At 43.3% G+C, this 20,299-nt stretch overlaps 1 protein-coding gene across 1 annotated transcript; it reads right to left on the bottom strand.

The window, feature by feature from the left end:
* Nucleotides 1–3,772: 3,772 nt before the first annotated feature.
* On the bottom strand, nt 3,773–19,670 carry GINS4 (GINS complex subunit 4). The gene is made up of 8 exons (XM_081084792.1): nt 18,690–19,670; nt 17,943–18,053; nt 13,895–13,981; nt 12,189–12,302; nt 8,754–8,851; nt 8,501–8,589; nt 5,483–5,573; nt 3,773–5,388 (listed from the first exon to the last, which is right to left on the bottom strand). The coding sequence occupies exons 2-8, from the start codon at nt 18,036–18,038 to the stop codon at nt 5,292–5,294; spliced, it is 672 nt and encodes a 223-aa protein (XP_080940918.1). The 5' UTR covers nt 18,039–18,053; nt 18,690–19,670; the 3' UTR covers nt 3,773–5,291.
* Between the last annotated feature and the right edge of the window lie 629 nt (nt 19,671–20,299).

Raw genomic sequence — 20,299 nt, 5'->3', positions numbered from 1 at the left:
ATCTATGTGGCCTTCAGTACCGTAATCTGCTTCTCATCTATAAAACAAGGATACCAACATTACCTATGCTATAAATATATAAAGATTAAAATCTATTTGTGAACACTTATATGGTAGGAACTGTTGACTCTCATGCAGATATAAAATGAACATGTGCCAAAGATTTTATTTAACTTGCTCTTTAATGAGAGAACCAGGAAAATGCTAAAAGTGGTTTAAATGAGGATTTGATTTTATTATTCTCTACAGGACAAGATCACTTGCATTCCCTTGGACAGGAATCCTTTACATAGCACCAGTTAGGAAATATTCTCATTATTATCAGTTGTATATAAATTAACTTCTACCTCTATCGAAGTGTCAAATAGCCTATTCAAAGGCATGATCAAGCATCCCAATGAGAGGATAATCGAGTAATCTTTTTTACTCATTCCAACCCGTTAGTTTTTCCTTGCACAGGGTTGTTGTGAAGATTTACAAGTTTACCTAACAGTCTGATTCATAATAAATAGTTGGTAAGCCTTATTCATTATTATTATTGTCTTCAGAATTTACAGTACATTCCTTTGGATATCTTTGATAGTTGTTTTTCAGTCATGGAAGGAATATTCAATTTTTTTGGAAACAGCTAAGTTATTTGAAATGAAGTCTGTTAAATAAGTAAAAAATACTGATTTTCCTTTTTAAAAAAGTATTTTTCTTTTTTTACAAGATGAGACTATTTCCATTAGATACGCTAAATCAGTTTTTAGAGGATTGTGGGAAGATGGTAGAGTAGCAAGCACCAGGAATGTCTTTCTCCACCTAGACAAGTGCACTGGCAGAATCTGTCTGATATAACTATTTTGGGACTCTGGAGTCTGTTGAAGGTTCCCAAATTCCAGGGAAGATCTGAACGGTAAACTGCAGCTAATTTTGGTCAGTTTCAGCTCTTAGCACAGTAGTAGCTACCCATCCTCCACCCCTGGCCAAAGACACAGGTGACAAAAGAACAAGTTGACAAACCAAACATTATGAAAATTTTAAATATTTTATACATAAAAAAAATACTATTCATGGAGTAAAAAGGCAACCCACAGAATGGGAGAAAATGTTTGCAAATCATTTATCCGATATGGGATTAATACCTAGAATATACAGAGAACTCGTAAAACTCAAGAACAAAAAAGGACTTGAGTAGACATTTCTTCAAAGATATAGGAATAACCAATAATCACGCGAAGAGATGCTCAACATCACTAATCATTAGAAATGTATATCAAAACTACAATGACATAACACTGCACGCACAATAGGATGGCTACTATAAAAAGTAATAGAAAACCAGTGTAGGCAAGGAATTTGAAAAACTGGAACCCATGTGTACTGTGGTGGGAATGTAAAATGGTATAGTTGCTGTGAAAAACAGTATGGTGGTTCCTCAAAAGAATTAAAACTAGAATTACCATATGATCTAGCAATCCCACTTCTGGGCATGTACGTAAAAGAATTGAAAACAGTTTGAAAAGACATTTGTATACCCATGTTTATAGCAGCACTATTCACACTAGACAAAGGGTGGAAGCAATACACTGCCATTGACAGATGACTGGATACACAAAAGGTGGTACATATAGACCATGATATATTATTCAGCCTTAAAAAGGAAGAAAAGTCTGATGCATGTTACAACAGGGATGGGCCTTGAGGACTTTATGCTAGGGGAAATAAACCAGTCACAAAAAGAGAAATACGACATGATTCTACTTATATAAGGCATTTGGAGTAGTCAAGATTATAAAGACAGAAAGTAGAAGGGTGGTGTCCAGGGGCTGTGGGGAGAGGGGTCTGGGGAGTTATTGTTTAGTGGGTATAAAGTTTAAGATTTACAAGGTGAAAAGAGTTATGGAGATGGATGGTGGTGGTGGTTGCATGAGGTAAATGTATTTAATAACACTGACCCGTACATTTAAAAATGGTTGAGGTGGCAACTGTTATGTTACGTGTATTTTACAACACACACACACACACATACACACACACACACACACAAGGAAAAATCAATTCTTAAAGAATTCCAAATGTTTGGGATGTTCAGCCTCCCATGATAAATTACTTTAAAAAATTACATTTAGAATTGAAAAATAATGTGCTTGCTTAACAATTCACTCCAAAAGCTTTCTGGTTGACCTGGTGTACATCACAGGAGGAAGGTCACTGCATAGGAGGATGGTGCTGACCTTGGTACCTGCTGGGACCGGGGCACAGAGCACACAGCACACGCAGCTGGGGTCCTGTGGGAAGGTCACAGCTGACGCATGGTTGCTGCGGCTGGGAAAACCCAGACATGAACCTGCAAGTGCTTCTCAGGAACAGCCATCTTGCTGGTGACAAGCTCATGATAATAAAGTATGATGCAGTCATTCGGAGAAAATGTTCCATCATGCTTCCTGTGATGAGTTTTTAACAATAAAGCAAAACACCACAAACTTAAGAAGTTAAAGTCAATGAATGTCACATTAAGCCACATCATTTCCCTTTCGACTTGGTTTTGAAATTCAACTTCCCATTTATTTTAAAGCCAGTCTTCCTGTGAAGAGGTGACTAGGAAATGGAGCAATCGACTCTGTGGCTTCAGAAGAGACCTTAAACGCCTCCATGAGCCGGGCATGCATAAGACAGGAGCTGGAGACATGAAAATGTAGGGTCCTGCCACTCAAAATGTGGTCCCTGGGTCAGCAGCAACTGCACAGCCTAGGATGTCCTCTGAACCCTGGGCCCCACCCCAGAACTCCTGTATTAGAATCTAACATCTGAACAAGATCTCCAGGCCCTGTGTATATTAAAGCTTACTAAGTACTTATCCTACCTAATAAAAGGCTAATATGCAAATCAACCGAACGGTGGAACAATCGGTTGCTATGATGTGCACTGACCACCAGGGGGGAGACACTCAACACAGGAGCTGTCCCCTGGTGGTCAGTGTGCTCCCACAGGGGGAGCGCCACTCAGCCAGAAGCCGGACATCCCTAGAGGGGTCCCAGACTGCGAGAGGGCACAGGCTGGGCTGAGGAACCCCTCCCCTTCTTCCCCCACGCCGTCCCCTGCATGAATGTCATGTACTGGGCCTCTAGTAACAGCATAATAGTCCATGTTCCTCTCCTGGCTGCTTAGCACCATGGAGGCCATGGTGAGTGAGTGTGCATACTTGTGATTAGGAAGAAGGACCCTTAGGTTCTAGTCTCAGGTTTATCACTGAACATCCCGCTTTCCCACCTATTACACTCTACCAGCCCTGCCTACCTTGCAGGACTGCTGGGAGGACCAAATGGGATTTCTGCTAACAAACCCATTAGTGATTTGGGCCCAGCCTGCCTCTCCGGTTTTATCCTGCACAATTTCACACATTGTGTTCTAGGCACACTGACTGCAAGCAGAGCCCATTTCTGCTTCAAGGCCTTGTCCAAGCTGCCTTCTCTGCCTGGCATGGCCTTCCTTTTGATCAGTGTGTGGCTGGCTCCTTCTTAGTGATTCAGATCTCAGCCTATTACAGTGAGACTCACTGAACTCAGTGAGAACCTCTCAGACCACCCAATTTAGTCACTCTCCCTGAGGCACCTTTTCTAATTCTCTGTAAGGCATTTACCATAATGTGAGCAGGGACAGTTCCTATCTTATTCTAGGTTGGAGACTCAGTGCCTTGAACCGTGCCTGTCATACTAAATGCTCAATACACATTTGTTAAGATGACTAGAGAAGGTAAAAACATTCTGAAAAAAATAAGCTACTACATAAAATATAAAATGCTTTATTTGAGGATATGTTTTCATTGATTTTTAGAGAGGGAAGGAGAGAGAAACATTGATAGGTTGCCTCCCATATGCACCTTGACCATGGATCGAACCCACAACCTAGCAAGGTATGCTCCTTGACCAGGAATCAAACCCACAATCTTTTGGTGTACGGAATGATGCTCCAACTGAGCTGGGCTCAGGGCTACAAGGCTTTTATTAATGAAACCATCCTGCTTTCATTTGGCAATTTCTCTTGGAAATCATAGCAATATTACATTGATTACTCTAACAGCTTATACCACGCAAATAAAAACCGCCTGCCTTTTCATTAAGCAAGAAAAGACTGGAATGCAGACTGCTTTTTATGTTTCGAGGGAAGACAATTCATTCACTGTTCACATCCCTTCTTCAGGCATCAGGGTGATAATCTCCATTCGCCTCAATTTAATGTCATCTGTTTCCCCTGATAAAGTAAAGCTTAGAAAAGAAAATCTGCTACTGCAGTCACAATACAGGGTATTAATGCCATTCTGCTAACAGCGCCTTGGCCAAGGATGACCAGATGGCCTGGAGCTGGCTTGGCAAAGCTGCCTGAGGTTCCGGGAAGGCTGCAGGTCAGCAGCAGGGAGAACATACTGTGTTAGACTACAAGCCGAGAACTGTTCCCCGGCTCCTTCTGCCACAAAACTGAAACTTAATGATTTATTGGTTTAGTTGTGACTCTCAGTTAAGCAAGACAGAAATTGGTTTGATGTCCAATGTTAGAGGTTCCAAAGGTTTATACAATTTAGAGACAAATCAGAGAAGAAAGTCACAGCTGTTTTCTTTCAGCTATTTACACTCTTTCCACTAGGAAGGTTAAATGAATTCTCCTGCCACCACCAGGTCAGCGCTAACTACAGTCCCCATATCACAGGCAGTGATGCCTCTTTATGAATTACCTTTGCCTCACTTTCCTTAGTTCAAAAAATATCACAAAAGGCCTGGCTGGCATGGCTCAGTGGTTGAGCATTGACCTATAAACCAGGTTACAGTTCAGCTCCTGGTCAGGGCACATGCCCGGGTTGTGGGCTCGATGCCCAGTCTGGGGTGTGCAGGAGGCAGCCAATCAATGATTCTCTCTCATCATTGATATTTCTATCTCTCTCTCCCTCTCTCTTCCTCTCTGAGAACAACAAAAATATATTTAAAGAAAAAAAAACACCTCACATTTCTACAGTAAAAATATTTTTTAAAAAAATGCCCCAAAGGTAAAAGGTGCACAAAGTGAGTCAGTCATGTACTTGCCCAGTATAGACTGAACAGAGCAATGGCCCCACCTGCTGATTCTACATAAACCGGCAGGAAGTTAGGGCATGTGCAAGTTAGGAACCCTGCCTGAGTGCCTTCTCAATGCCCAAGTGACTCACAGCACTGCTGACAAAAGCCTATTGTCCTTAGACACAGAGTGATATGTGGGGTTTCTAAATATTTTCTCTAAGGTTCCATGTCTTCATTCTTGTTTATTTATTTTTGGTTTTAAATTAGTTGTACAGCTCCAGAAGCAACTAGAGGTGCAATGGTTTTATATCGGATCAAGTGCTGCGAGCCTTCCTCCAAGTCAATCACATAGTCCCTAAAAAAGAAGGAAAAAAATGTATGTGCAGAGCTCAGCTGGTGGTCTATCGGGAGAAATATTCCCCACTGTCAAAATCACACACATCACTCACCTCTGCTCATCTGTTTCTGGTTCTACCAGGATGTTTTCTTGTCTTTCTTTCACTCTCAGAAACACATATGAATCTAGATCCGGTTTGGGAACTGCCAAAAAAACAATAATGCAATCAGAAAATCCTCAGCAAACAACCAATATTGCTGGGACTAACTGTACCGAGCACTTAAGGGCCCGTGATGTAAAAGCATTTTGGGGGGAGGATGGTTTGAGGAGAGATCTGACTTCTGGAAACAGCACACTTCCCACCCAGGTTCCACAGAGCAACCATTCATTCAACAAATGATGAGGACTTCAGACGGGCAGGGAATTCTGCTACGCCTTGTGGAGGACACAGGCAGGCGGACACATGGTCTCTGGACAAGGTGGTGATAGCAGCATTGGATGGAGCCGCACACGAGTGGCACACTTCCCCAACGATGTGGGGAGGAGGAAGTTGATGTGCGCTTTAAAGGAAGGAGCAGGATTTAAAGAGGAACATGACCCTGGTAGGCAATGGCAAAGGCCACGGCAGAAATATGCATGACCTCCTGGGGGGACAGAGTGTGCAAATCTGGTTAGAAAATATTTCTAATATTAAGGAGTAGGAGGAGAGAGTACAGAAAGTCCTCACTTAATGTCATTGATAGGTTCTGTGACTAAGTGAAATAATGTGTAACAAAACCAATTTTACTGTAGGCTAATGGATATAAACAAGAATTAAGTTCCTATGGCATTTCATCAATGTTTTAATGAAGGGACATTGACTGAAATGTTATTCGGGGTCCTGCTATCTTAGAAACACTGGGATATAAAGTGATAGCCTTGAATGATAGCCTAAGTGGTCCCTCACTGGTTGATTTCGGATAAAGAAGCTGTGCCATCCCTCCTCTTCAATCACCAACCAATATCTCAAATGCCCCAAGCTGGGCTGCTCAACAGCTCATTTCCTGGTGCTCCATTTGTACCTGAAGACCCCACCAATGGCAGCATCCAGAACCTACTGGATAACTCTCAGTTCTTAGAGCCCAACTCAGGTCCCACAATGCCCTCGATTCCCTCATTTACAGGAGGGGGTTCAGGATAACTGGCTCCAGAGGTCTACGGAGGGCGCCCTAACTGCTCCAGAGTTCTGGGCCTGCCAGAGACTCCAACTTCAGGGTGAGTTAACCCCACTAGGAATCTACTAATTCCAGGAAACTCAGCTTAGATTTCAACATGCCTTCCCCCACCCTGCCATCGGGGTCTACAGTGCTCCAGAGGCCTGAAGGGGACTCACAGCATCTGGGCTAACAAAGCAAGACTCCAATTTCACCAGGAGAGGCTGTCCCCCAGCTTCCAATTCCAAGACTGGCTCTAGTCCCTGTAAGGAATCCAGGACAGTGACATGTGTTTTAGGAGGTGTCCACCAACATCAAGTAGAAGCTCTGGGACAACAGTGTAGGTCCAGGTCCAGGAATTCAGATGCATGCCCATCAGTAGTCCCATGGCTGCTTTAATCAACTGGTCGCAATAGCAATGGGTAATGATTAGGGATGTGGTCCTTGCTGCATTCCTGTTCTTCTAAGGTGGAGACAAAAGTAGCTGAACTGGACATGGATTGGGCCTTCTGTTTCTCTCAGGCAAGTTCACCAAATGACCAATTCAGAGCTCTACAATCTGGTATGGGTTTGGCTTGTTCCTGGTGTGCACTGTGCCCCCCACCAAATACATGTGCTGAAGCCCTAACCCCTAGTACTTGAGAATGGAAATGTGTTTGGTATGGGGCCTTTAAAGAGGCATTTAAGTTGAAATGAGGCCGTTAGGGTGGGGTCTAATCTAATCTGACTGGTGTCCTTATAAGAAGGGGAAGAGACACTTGGGGGTGGGGGGAGGTGCAACGGGGGGCAGCCATGTGAAGAGGCTGAAAGTGGCCATCTGCAAGCCAAGGACTGAGGCCTCGGAGGAAACCAACCCTGCCAGCACCTTGATCATGGACTTCTGGCCTCCAGATCTGTAAGAAAATAAATGTCTGCTGTTTGAGACCCCCAGTCTGTGGTACATTGTCATCATAGCCTGAGCTGACTTAAGACATCTGGGGAACACATCTCCATGCATCCTGTCCTAGCTCTTCCACCTGCCACAGGGGTCAGTGTGGCCCAGCACAGGTTGGTAGGAGATAAACTGCCAGGGCTCAGTTGTACTTGGACTTGTGGCTTCAGCACACTAAGCTTAGTTTGTGAACAAGGTGGATTCCTGTCCCTGGAGCACTGTTGGATTTGGTTTGGCAATTTTGTCTGACAAGGTCCTGCTCAGATATGGTGAGCTGTGAAAGACAGATACGGACTTTAACCTATACGCTAGGGGTCTCCGGTTAGCTGATCCAAGGTTAGGAGTTACTACCATAAGTCCCTCCCCTCAGCAGAATTTTAAGGGGATTCTGAAAAGAGGGCAAGAGGTGGAGGTGTTGGCCATGCTTCACGTCCCCCAGCGCCTCTTTCTCTACCACACTCAGTCCCGTTCCCCACCTTTTCCATAATCAGAGAAACTCTTCACAACGAAAAGATTAGGATCCTCTACTATGGGTAAGAAGGAATCACTGATGGTTTCCTTAGCCTCCCGTTTAAATCCTCCTTGGAAGCTGGACAGTCCCTGCAGTCTGGCATCTGTGAGGAAGACACTGCCAGCTCTTTGAGAGCAGAGACCCTGGATCATCAGTGCCCCGAAGGGCCAGCACAGTGCAGATGCCCACTAGACCACTGGATGACCGCTGAAGGAACAGGTGACTGAATGTGTGAGCGAGTCTACATCTATAATGGCAGCCAGAAGAATTTCAACCTAACCTTGAAGAACACCTGGCTACTCTTATACCTGCTTTAAACGATTTTCTGTTTTGAACTCAAGACCCTTCTTCTCTTTTCTTTCCAGCTTATCTACATACTTATTTTCATGTTTGAGAGAAAAAGAGTAAAAGTAAAGATCTTATTCTCAAGCACCTGAAGATACTTGGCATGTAAATGATGGCCCCTCCGGATGACTGAAAAGAGAACGTTCTTACCTGACCTTAAGAGGTCCACTTTCTGTAAATTAGGTGGCATATGCTTTAAGGCTACATTCTTTAGATAGGTCTCTATGTTCGCCATGTACCTGAAATACATAAATTAAAATCGCCATGACAACCCAACTGGTAGGGCCACCAGGACTATCAGACAGACAATGGCTCTGAGATCAGTTTTGTGGACACAACCACCAAAACTCATGCTCACAGGCGAGGGAAAGAAAGGCAGTGCCCACACTCACTGCTCACTCACTCTTTGGCAAAGGCAAACTCTTCTGGAGAAAGGCTGGAAGGCTCCTCCTCATGGCGTGTTTTCTCCTTTTCAAGGACATGAGGAAAAAACTTCTCTATCTGTGGGATAAATGAAATTCATCATGAAAACACCTGTCAAAACTCAAGTGTCAAACATACTAGTTTTCTTTTAAAAAAAATCTATATTTTTATTGATTTCAGAGAGGAAGGGAGAGGGAGAAACATCGATGATGAGAGAGAATCATTGATTGGCTGCCTCCTGCACGCCCCACACTGGGGATCGAGCCCACAACCTGGGCATGTGCCCTGAATGGGAAATGAATCGTGATCTCCTGGTTCAGAAGTTAACGCTCAACCACTGAGCCACACTGGCCAGGCATTAGTTTCTGAAATAGGTTGAAGTTAATACAAAAATTGACTTCAACAATGGCAAATCTTCCTGTCAAGACTGTTTTTAAAAATAAGACCTATATTCTAGACTGTAAGAAGGTAGGTTTCAAAGAATTCAGAGGAAACATAAGGGCTCTAAAACTAATTAGATGCTTTCTGTGAGAAGCCACGTCCTGTGTGGCTTAGAGTTCGGGATCTGGAGAAGGGCCGCGGGCAAATGACGAGATAAGAAATAATAATTTGAGCCCTAGCTGGTTTTGCTCAGTGGATTGAGCGTCGGCCTGCAGACTGAAGGGTCCCAGGTTCGATTCCAGTCAAGGGCACATGCCTGGGTTGCAGGCTTGATCCCCAGTAGGGGATATGCAGGAAGCAGCTGATCAATGATTCTCTCTCATCATTGATGTTTCTGTCGCTCTCTCCCTCTCCCTCTACCTTCTCTAAAATCAATAAAAATAATATTTAAAAAAGAAAAAAGAAATAATAATTTGAAAATTGGGGGCCAGGTGGAGAGTCCAACGCCAGGGCAAGGACTTCGCTGGTGCCCAGGCCCTAACAACCTTTATTCAATTTTGGATACACATATTGCCCTCAGTCAGGCAGGCAATTCAGGTAATAGACAGACTATCTTAAAGGTCAGTAAATATTAGTAAAGATTTTGAGAATATTTTGTCAGGAAATTGCTTGAGCCACAATTGTCTCAACTAAACAATTGGTGCATAGCTTTGGCCCTTGCCAAGGTTCACCAGCATTCCGGGATCCTTATTTACACTTTTCTGATACTGAAGACAATGGGTAGCTTCCAACAGCTTTTGTAAAAGACAATCTGAAAATACAATTGTAAATGATATTTAAGAGGAAGAAAAGGGTATATTATTTAACATCTTATGTAACTGTACAGGGTGTTCTATGAGATGAAACATATACAAAGCCTGGAAAGATGCATACAGAATACAGAAGTAGATGGAACAGTGACACTTAATTATAAAAATGTAAACAGCAAGCATAAAGCCTACAATGAGGTAAGGCTTGGAAAAAAATGCTAAGAACTACTAGGGGAAAAAAATAACTAAAAGCTACAAAAAGACATGAACCTGGAAGGTCAAAGCCATGACCTGTTGTCTGAAGTCAGTGATGTAAGCAGGGAAATGACAGTGGCAAGGAGGAACTGAAGCCCAAGCTAAAGGAGCAGTTATTTACTTATTCTTTTAAAATATATACATATATTTGTATTGATTTCAGGGAGGGAGGGAGGGAGGGAGAGAGAGGGGGAGAGGGAGAGAGAGAGAGAGAGAGAGAGAGAGAGAGAGAGAGAGAGAGAGAGAGAGAAACATCAATGATGAGAGAATCATTGATTTTCTGCCTCCTGCACAACTAGCACTGGGGATCGAGCCCATAACCCAGGCATCTACACTGACTGGGAATCGAACTGTGCACTCCTGATTCATAATTTGACGCTCAACCACTAAGCCATGTCGGCTAGGCAAGCAGTTATTTATTTAAAGGAGTTGTAAGTCATTTGGCTTGGATCAATTATGTTCTAGGATAAATTATATTAACATTTATATGGGGCTTAAGTGCACAAAGAACTTTCTCCTGTTATATGTAAATTGCTACTACTACTTAGTATACTAAAAATTTATGTAGTTTCCTAATCTCAGAAGAATTAGTTCTTTTGAAAATTGCCCAAATACAGAAGGTAGGGAGTCTACACATACAGATTAGTGTCCTTAACCCTGATATGTGGCATTATATTAGAAGAGATAATTTAAAAGATGGTTTATGAATTCAAAGAAAAGTAGTTAACACCAAGAGGATTTATCCAAAAATCAACAGAAAAGGGAGTGGCCTGGTAGTTGAGGGTGTCTCAATATTTTCAAAACATGATAATGTCTTTATGACACTTTTGGGAACAAACTGTAAACCTGGGGCTGGGTGACAGTATAGAGTGGGAGACTCAAAAACAGTTGAACAAAAAATACTGATTCAACGGAGAGATGTCAATGGGTAGGGAAAGTCTCTGGTGGAATATCCTATCATTGGCCCAGACCTATGTAAGGAGTCAGGTAAGACGTTTGATGACATACTTATCAAACTTCCGATGACATAAAGTGTTAAGAGAGAGTAATACATTAGGTGACAAGATCAGGATCTAGAGACCATGGAAATGGCCCAATTTAATAAGTTAGGCTTAAGAGGGATAAGTATCAAACCCTACATTTAGGAGTCAAAAATCCAGCCATACAAATACCAGATGGTGACAGGATGGGGTAACAATAACTTAAAAACTTCAGATAAGGTTAAAGTTAACAATGAGTGCATGTGAGCTCAGTGTGAGGAGTCTCATACATACTAATGTAATACCAGGCAGTATTATTACCATTTTAATATCCAAAATAAGGGAAGTGACCATCCTGCATTTCACAAACATGACCAAACTACAACTGAAATATTGTATTCAGTTCAGGTGGTATAATTAAAGAAGGATACTGACAATCTAGAACTTTGTAGGGAAGAGACCAGGAGAGTAAATGGAAATAAACGGTTGAAACATTTAACTGAGAGGGTTTCAATGAGACTCGTGAACTGTTTTCAGATGTCTAAAGAATTCTTATGTAGGAGCATGTATTCATTCAGTGATAACTAAGGGGATAAGCAGAGCCAAAGAGAAGAAACTTAAAGAAGAACTTTCTAGGGTTAAAACAGATACCATACAAAATAGGAATGTTCTGCATTTTTACAAGTTAGGTGGCTGCAGAGCTCTGGTTGACTGTCAAGGCAGCACTGCCAGGCTGTAACTCCAGGGGACACCATTCACACAGCCAATAAGTTGGCTAAAAATGTGTTCCCAGGGGTGTGCAGCACATGTTCCCTCTATGCTCCAGAACAATCTCTTGTCCTCTTACTCTTTAGCTACGCTGATACTGGACCTCAGCAGCATCTTCAGGGCCTGGACCCTCCCAGGCCCCAGCCCAAGTTTTCCCCAAGATGTTCTGTTTATATTATAGACTGCATTGCATTAATGCCTACAGATATCTCCAAGTCAAACCTTCATGAGCCGACACCGTAAGTAGCTGCTAAGGACATAACGGATCCTCTCTATTTCCATTCGATGGATACTGATCTTCAGGTCCCCCTTCTTTGCTCTCCTGAGATTTTCTTCCTATTAAAAGGGAAAATGAAGTTTATAAAAAACATGATATTCAAAGACTAAGAACCTTCTTTGTTTAATCTACACAGAGCCCACAAGGACCATCATCATTGGCAATGTTGAGAGCTCGAACACTACATTTAGGTCAAAGGAGGACAAAATACTCCCAAGAGTTCTATTTTCTTTTAATTCCTTAATTACACAAATAATATATGACTTCAGTCTTATCACATAAAGTTCAAACAATACTCATTGACATACCTCAGATATATTGTGGGTTTTGTTCCAGGCCACCACAATAAAGCGAGTCATAATCTTTTTGCTGGTGGTGGGTGGGAGGGTCTTGCCTTCAATTTGTAAAAAACTCAACATATGTGAAGTGCAATAAAACTAGGTGTACCTGGCCTGGATGGTGTGGCTCAGTGGTTGAGCACTGGCCTATGAATCAAGAGGTCATGGCTGGATTCCTGGCTGGGGTACATGCCCAGGGTGAGGGCTCGATCCCCAGGTGGGGGGCATGCAGGAGGCAGTCAATCGATATTTCTCTCTCACTGATTTTCTATCTCTATATCCTCTCCCTTGCTCCCTCTAAACTCAATAAAAATATATTAAAACACACATATAAACTAGGTGTATCTGTACTTTTAGAACAGTTAAATAGAATCTGAATATGATGGGTCAGAAGGGCCTACAAGAACTCCAACCCAATTGTAAAGGAGATAATACAGCAGATAGAACCGGAGGGCCGGAACAAAAGCATGGATGGAGTGTTTGTGTGAACTAATATAAATTCAAAGTAAACATCATTACATAAAAGGGTACAGTCTTTTTTTTTTTTTAGTTTTATTCATTTCAAACGGGCCGGATCCGGCCCGCGAGCCGTAGTTTGCCCACGGCTGGTCTAAAGTCTAAAAAGTAGTTAAGCCCTGGCTGGCTTGGCTCAGTGGATAGAGCGTTGGCCTGCGGACTGAAGGGTCCCAGGTTCGATTCCGGCCAGGGGCACATGCCTGGGTTGCGGGCTTGATCCCCAGTGGGGGTGTGCAGGAGGCAGCCAATCGATGATTCTCATCATTGATGTTTCTATCTCAATCTCTCCTTCTCCCTTCCTCTCTGAAATCAATAAAGAAATATATTTTTTTTAAAAAAGTAGTTAAAACATCAATTAAGAAACCATAAAAAATCAATGTTTTAAAGCTACTCTGAGGCTGATAATGACTTAAGCCAAGCTCATCTAAGACAAGGGTCATAAACTCACATGTCTACTGGGAACAGGCAGGTAAGATATAGGAGAAAGGTGAGCAGTTAGGGACTATGGGGCACTGAGACTTCACTGAAAGGGGGAGGCCCTTACCTTGCCTTGGTCAGCTGTTTTCGTATAAAAACATGGGGCTGGTGATGACAGGTTTTTAGACTTCTCATGGGAAGTTGATATTCAGATATTCACAGCTACTTTCATGCTTTGTAAATGTAGATAACTAATTCAATACTTAAAAAACAAACTAGACTGGGCCAAACAGAACAGATTTGCTATCAGACCTCTCACTATACTGACAAACCCTTTTAATATTCTCCTCCTTTATAACCCTGGGATAAGCAGTTCTTACCATGTGGTCTAGCTGTTCCATGACACATTCCACAATTTCAGGCTTGCTTTCCAGAAGGTCAGGGGCAAACTTTTCATTCATCCAAGCCTAAAAAACAACATCAAAAAAAAATTATAAACACATACACACACACACTACTCATAATGAAGCAAAACAACCCTGTAAGTCAGTACATACCCCAAGAAAATCATAGCTGTCTCAGGTAAAGAAAACTGCCTACCAGTTGGAAATACTGGAAATGTGTTGAAGGCAAGCTGTTTAATAACAGTTTTTCCATTTCTTTTAGTAGGAAATTGGGTTTGCAACCTTATATTTAACCAACATTACAAAAAAATCCCTGTTCACTTCAAAAATGTTCTCAGAAAACCTGTTGCTGAGAGTAACACCACCTGGTGTTCAAACAGTACCTTTCACCAAGTAGCATCAACACATTCCCTTCACCTGCAATTTCCACCAGGGGGCACTAGCACCTATCTATTTGGGGAGATGCAGTAACACTAATAAATCTATACATCTCTTCATTCCTGACGCTCAAAGCACTTTGCAAAATAGTTTTTGTTCATCATAATATCTGAGAGGAAAAAAATATAGTTAACCTCATCTTACTGATGAGAAAACACAGATTAAGTTATTTACTAATGTCCAAGAATATAAAGAATGGCAATAGAAGTGGATATTCATCTATTAAAAGCTTTGGAACAAGAGTTTAACTCCCTAATTTATGACTCAGGCACAGATGCTTATGGCATTTCAGAAATTACTATGAAAATTAAAATGAAAATGCCCACAGGTGACCGAGGAAATGTTTACTTATCTTTCAGATACAGAAATTTTAGTTTTAGCACAGCTCAGAATTGCATGCCAATAAGGCTCAATTTATTTCTTTGACATCATTGAGTCTCTGCTTCTCCAATTATCACCATCAAGACACATTCTTAAGTACTGGGTATTGCTACTATCATAAGTTTTTTCTGGTGCTCAAGCTTCTGTACTAGTGTTGCAGAAGTTACCCAGAAAGACAAGAAGTATAATGAATGAAAGAGCAAACTGTCATGGAAAACTTATAAAGAAGTTTTTCTTTTTAACTGACTTTATTAAATATTAATAGTTACAAAATACTTATAAAATACATATGAACATGAAGAATAGTAAAATAAATATCTGTGTACATTTAACTTCATTATCAAACATTGTCATTATTTTAAGTTTCTCAGAGGTAATCATTAGCCTGAATTTGGTGTTTAATATTCTGTACAGTTTCCCTACATTTGTTTTTAACTCTTAGTAGTGCTTTCCAACCTTTACATGACAGGGCATAAAAAAAAACAGTTGTCATTAAAAAAAAAATGATAGTGCTGGTACCATACACTGAGGTAAAATGGATTAGATCTGGGGATGAGATTTCTCATTTACATTATGAAATTATAATAAATATAAAACAGGGGGAAAATATTAGTATAAAACTTTAAAATAAAATCTTTTCAAAATTTCAGTAAGAAACCTGTGTTTAAATCCATGGTCATTTTTTTAAACTAATTAGGTTCTATATTTAAAATGGCAACATCTGGTTCTCTCTCTTTTTTTTTAATCCTCACCCGAGAATATTTTTCCATTGATTTTTAGAGAGAGCAGAAGGGAGGGGGAGAGACAGAGAAACACTGATGTGAAAGGGAGACATTGATTGCTTGCCTCCCACATGCGCCCCTAAATAGGGCTGAGGATTGAGCCTGCAACTGAGGTAGGAGCCCTTGACCAGAATCGAACCTAGGACCTCTCAGTCCGCGGGCCAACGCTCTATCCACTGAGGCAAACTGGCTAGGGCTACATCTTGTTCTTGATCAAAAATTTTTTTTTTTTAAATATATTTTATTGATTTTTGACAGAGAGGAAGGGAGAGAGATAGAGAGCCAGAAACATCGATGAGAGAGAAACATCGATCAGCTGCCTTCTGCACATCCCCCACTGGGGATATGCCCGCAACCCAGGTACATGCCCTTGACCGGAATCGAACCTGGGACCTCTCAGTCCGCAGGCCGGCGCTCTATCCACTGAGCCAAACCGGTTTCGGCATTGATCAAAATTTTTAATAATAATCTGTTCATGTTGTGGGCTAAAGTGTGTCTCCTTCTACCCCTCATTCATAGGTCGAAGTCGTAACTCCTTGTACCTTAGAATGTTACTGTATTTGGAGACTGGGTCTTTAAATTAAAATGAGGTCATTTACGTGGACCCTGATCCAATATGACTGGAGTCCTTTGAAGAGGGGTACACTTGAACACAGACACACAGAGGGAAGCCATGTGAAGACACAGGGAGAAGACGACCATCTACAAGCCTAGGAGATAGGCCTCAAAAGAAATCAACCTGTTGACTGTATCAATTTATAAGCTCACTGCAGTATACAGTGTGTACTTCCCAATCAGCAGCACCTTGATTTTAGACTTCTTGCCTCCACAGTTGAGAAAATAAATTTCTGTTCTTTAAGCCACCGTCTGTGGTACTTTGACATGCAGTCTTAGCAAACTAATACAATCATTAAATGAAAAACTATGCACTGTAGGTAATAACTTTTACGTCAGTTTTTACAGACATTCAGGAATACCCCATATATCAGTGGTTCTCAACCTTCCTAATGCCGCGACCCTTTAATACAGTTCCTCATGTTGTGGTGACCCCCAACCATAACATTATTTTTGTTGCTACTTCATAACTGTAATTTTGCTACTGTTATGAATCGTAATGTAAATATCTGATATGCAGGATGTATTTTCATTGTTACAAATTGAACATAATGAAAGCATAGTGATTAATCACAAAAACAATATGTAATTATATATGTGTTTTCCGATGGTCTTAGGCGACCCTGTGAAAGGGTCGCAACCCACAGGTTGAGAACCGCTGCCATATGTACTCCTGGAGCTGTGTTTATCAGTGGCCCTTGTCAGGGTGCTTCTTAGGCTATGCGGCCTCAGTCTGTGTCCAGCTGCAACAGCTGTCCAGGTGGTGGACCAACTCCCTGGCTGCACTCAGGGCTCTGCAGGAGAGCATCAGGCCAGAGGAACAAGTCATGCTCGCCCACTGCCAAGCTGAGGCTGTGCTGGCAGATGCCACTATCCTCAGGCTGCCTTCCAGGAGCCCTGATGACACCCAGCCTGGTGGCTCTGGCTGCCCGGGAGTGAAGGGTCAACTTCACTGAGGCACCTGCAGCACACCAGTGTGCGCCACATCACCCAAACTGACAAGCTCTTCCTTCAACAATCGTTTGAAGTATTTGAATTTAATCGTTTCTTCAGCAATGTATTTTTTGTTGTTCTATGTTATGTTCCTGGGTGTTCTCCATGCTGTAGCGCGAGCTATCTTTTATTCGCTTTATTGTTGTTTGTTTTCTCATTGTGCGTATATGCCATAAATTTTTTATCCATTCTACTGTTCTATCCAATTCATTCTATTGTAGGATATTGGGGTGTTTACAGTATTATTGCCAGCAAAGCTATGAACAGTTTGTGCATGCCTCCTGGAGTACACATGAAAGTTTTCTCAAGTTCAGCAGTTCTCAACCTGTGGGTTGCGACCCCTTTGGCGGCCGAACGACCCTTTCACAGGGGTCGCCTAAGGCCATCCTGCATATCAGATATTTACATTATGATTCATAACAGTAGCAACATTACAGTTATGAAGTAGCAACGAAAATAATTTTATGGTTGGGTCACAACATGAGGAACTGTATTTAAAGGGCCAGAAGGTTGAGAACCACTGGTCTAGGGTATATACCAGGGAGTAGAATGATTGGGCCACAAGATACGTGAGCCTTCAGCTTGACAATAACAAATTATTTTCCAAAATGACGGTATCAATTTATATGCTCCCTGCAGTATACAAGTGCACTTCCCAGTATTTCATATTGTTTATTGTTTTTCATTTCTGCCAATCTGATGGGTCTGAAGCGATATTTCATTGGGATTTAAATTTTAATTTTCCTGACATTTGCACAGTTGGACTAAATAAAAAGGCCAAGATGGGAGAAGGGGATTCTACTTGGGGTGCTCACCTGCTCCAGCCGTTCAATGAGCTCTGCCGGAGTTAGGACCACCTCCTCACTGCCGCCATCAGAGTCCTGTCCCGGGAGACCCAGTTCCTCTGTCATCTTCCCCGGTACCTACTGAGAAGAAAAGAACCAATACTCTCCTAAGCGTTTTCCATTTATTTGCAAGAACAGGCAACTATGTATCTACAACTGGGCGTGTCGAGGCTCACTGGCAGTAGCTAGAGAATGCACTGGCTTTGCCTTTTCCATTCTTTGCCTCTTCCTTCACTTCACACCTGAGATCGGGTATCAGTTCCCCGAAGTGCTCCCACATACACCTGGAGCTGAGCGCCCAGCACACCATGCCATCGCTACTGTCCTCCCGGGGGACGCCCTCTCCGCAGGGGCTGTGCTCCGTTCGAATATGAACGACCCGTCCGCTCTGTGCCTGGCGCCTCCGAGTACCGAGGACACAGTGACCTGTGTCGTCCCTGAGCTTAAGGCGGGGCTTCACTCATAGCAGGCGCTTCAAATTGTTGGGAGAACGAATCAGGGTCTGGTTTCCTGCTGTCGCAAGGCCCAGCCGTATCAGACCAGTGATTAAAGGCTCAGGAAGGGGAGTGGTGGGGCCGAGAGGAAGCCCCAGGAGCCTCAGGGAAACTGAGGGCATATTCCCCTCATTCCTCTCCTCTCCGAGCACAGAGTCACCTCCTCCTCCAACACACACACACACACACACACACACCCCAAGAGGTCCCCTCGGATGCTCACCTGGGCCCTTGGGAGGCAGCCGGCGGCCAGGACTGGAAGCCCCTGGGAAAGCACCCCCGTGGGGCAGCACCCCGGCTTTCCCCAGGAGCACCTGGCAGCGGAGCAACCTTTCCTACGTCTTCCCGAGACCTTCCGGACCGTCCACTTCTCCGTTCCCGCGCTCCTCTTAGAAACGTTCCGCCCGGGCAAACGTCACCGCGCACGGGCGGCGCTGGCCAATCACGGCCCGGCGTCCCGGTGGCCACGCCCACGGGGTGAGGATGTGCGTCTGGGGCGTGTCCCAACCTCACGTGGACGCGGCAGGCTGGTCCGGCTTAGCCCCGCCCACCTCGGCCGGCAGCACTTCTGTGCAGTCCCGGGTGGCACCACCTGGTGATGGTCGGCAGGGGGCGCTCACCACCGCGGCTGAGGAGACACGGTGGTGTCTGCCTTCCACGCCCGCTCAACCCCCTCACCTCTGGTGGCGGTTTGAACAGGGAACTGGGGCCTGTTAAAATCAGGCCACTTCACCTCTTGGGTCCCTCCACCCACTGCTCTTGGGTCCCTTTGGTCCCTTCATCTGCCGGGGCTTCAGCTATGGCCACTACTTCCAGAACTAAAAGCCTTTGGTTCTTAAAGCGCAGTACCAGCCCACCAGCAAGAGCATTGGGAACCCGTGAGGAGTGCAGATTCTCAGGCTTCGCCCAGACCTGAGAAGGGTGGGCACCAGTTTGCTAAGATAGAGAGCGATGTCCGAGGAGCCCAGCAGCCCTGGCTGTTCTGTCCCCCAGGTGTCTGAATTCAAGGAGCCTTTAGACCAGCGGTTCTCAACCTGTGGGTCGAACGACCCTTTCACAGGAGTCGCCTAAGACCATCCGAAAACACATATATAATTACATATTGTTTTTGTGATTAATCACTATGCTTTAATTATGTTCAATTTGTAACAATGAAAATACATCCCGCATATCAGATATTTACATTACGATTCATAACAGTAGCAAAATTACAGTGATGAAGTAGCAACGAAAATAATGTTATGGTTGAGGGTCACCACAACATGAGGAACTATATTAAAGGGTTGCGGCATTAGGAAGTTTGAGAACCACTGCTTTAGACGATTCTAACTCAGGTTCTGAGTTATATAACCCAGCTAACTTGGAGGAAGTAGAGCTGTCCCTGCAGAATTCTACCCAGACTGCAGATTTGTGAGGAAAATATTGTGTGAAGCCCCTAAGTTTTGGGGTGCTTTGTTCTGCAGCATTAGGTAGCTGGAACATTAGACCACTGGGCTATGTTTGAGCACAGTCCCGTTCTTCCATAGTTCTCACTACCTAGCTTTCCAATGGTCTTTATTAGCATTCCTTAAGGGGTTTGGATTTGAGTCCAAGTACCAATAATTTCTCCACACCATTACCAATTACCTAGTTTACTTACTCAGAGACTTCCCTTGCTAACTGCCTTCTCCAGCCTCCCACTGCAACTCTCTCTCGGGGAGGTGGAGCCCAGCTTCTGCTTGCTTACTTCACAGAGGTGTGACCTTAAACAAGTCACTTCTCGGGGCTTCAGTTGCACTGCCTGGTAAGTGAGAACATGTGTCTTCCTGAAGGCAAAGGGATAGATCAAAAATT

This window comes from Myotis nattereri (genome assembly GCF_964212035.1).
Source record: "Myotis nattereri genome assembly, chromosome: 2".
Taxonomy (NCBI): domain Eukaryota; kingdom Metazoa; phylum Chordata; class Mammalia; order Chiroptera; family Vespertilionidae; genus Myotis; species Myotis nattereri.
Note: the sequence above shows the minus strand (reverse complement) of the source record. Positions and strands in the feature narration are given on the sequence as shown.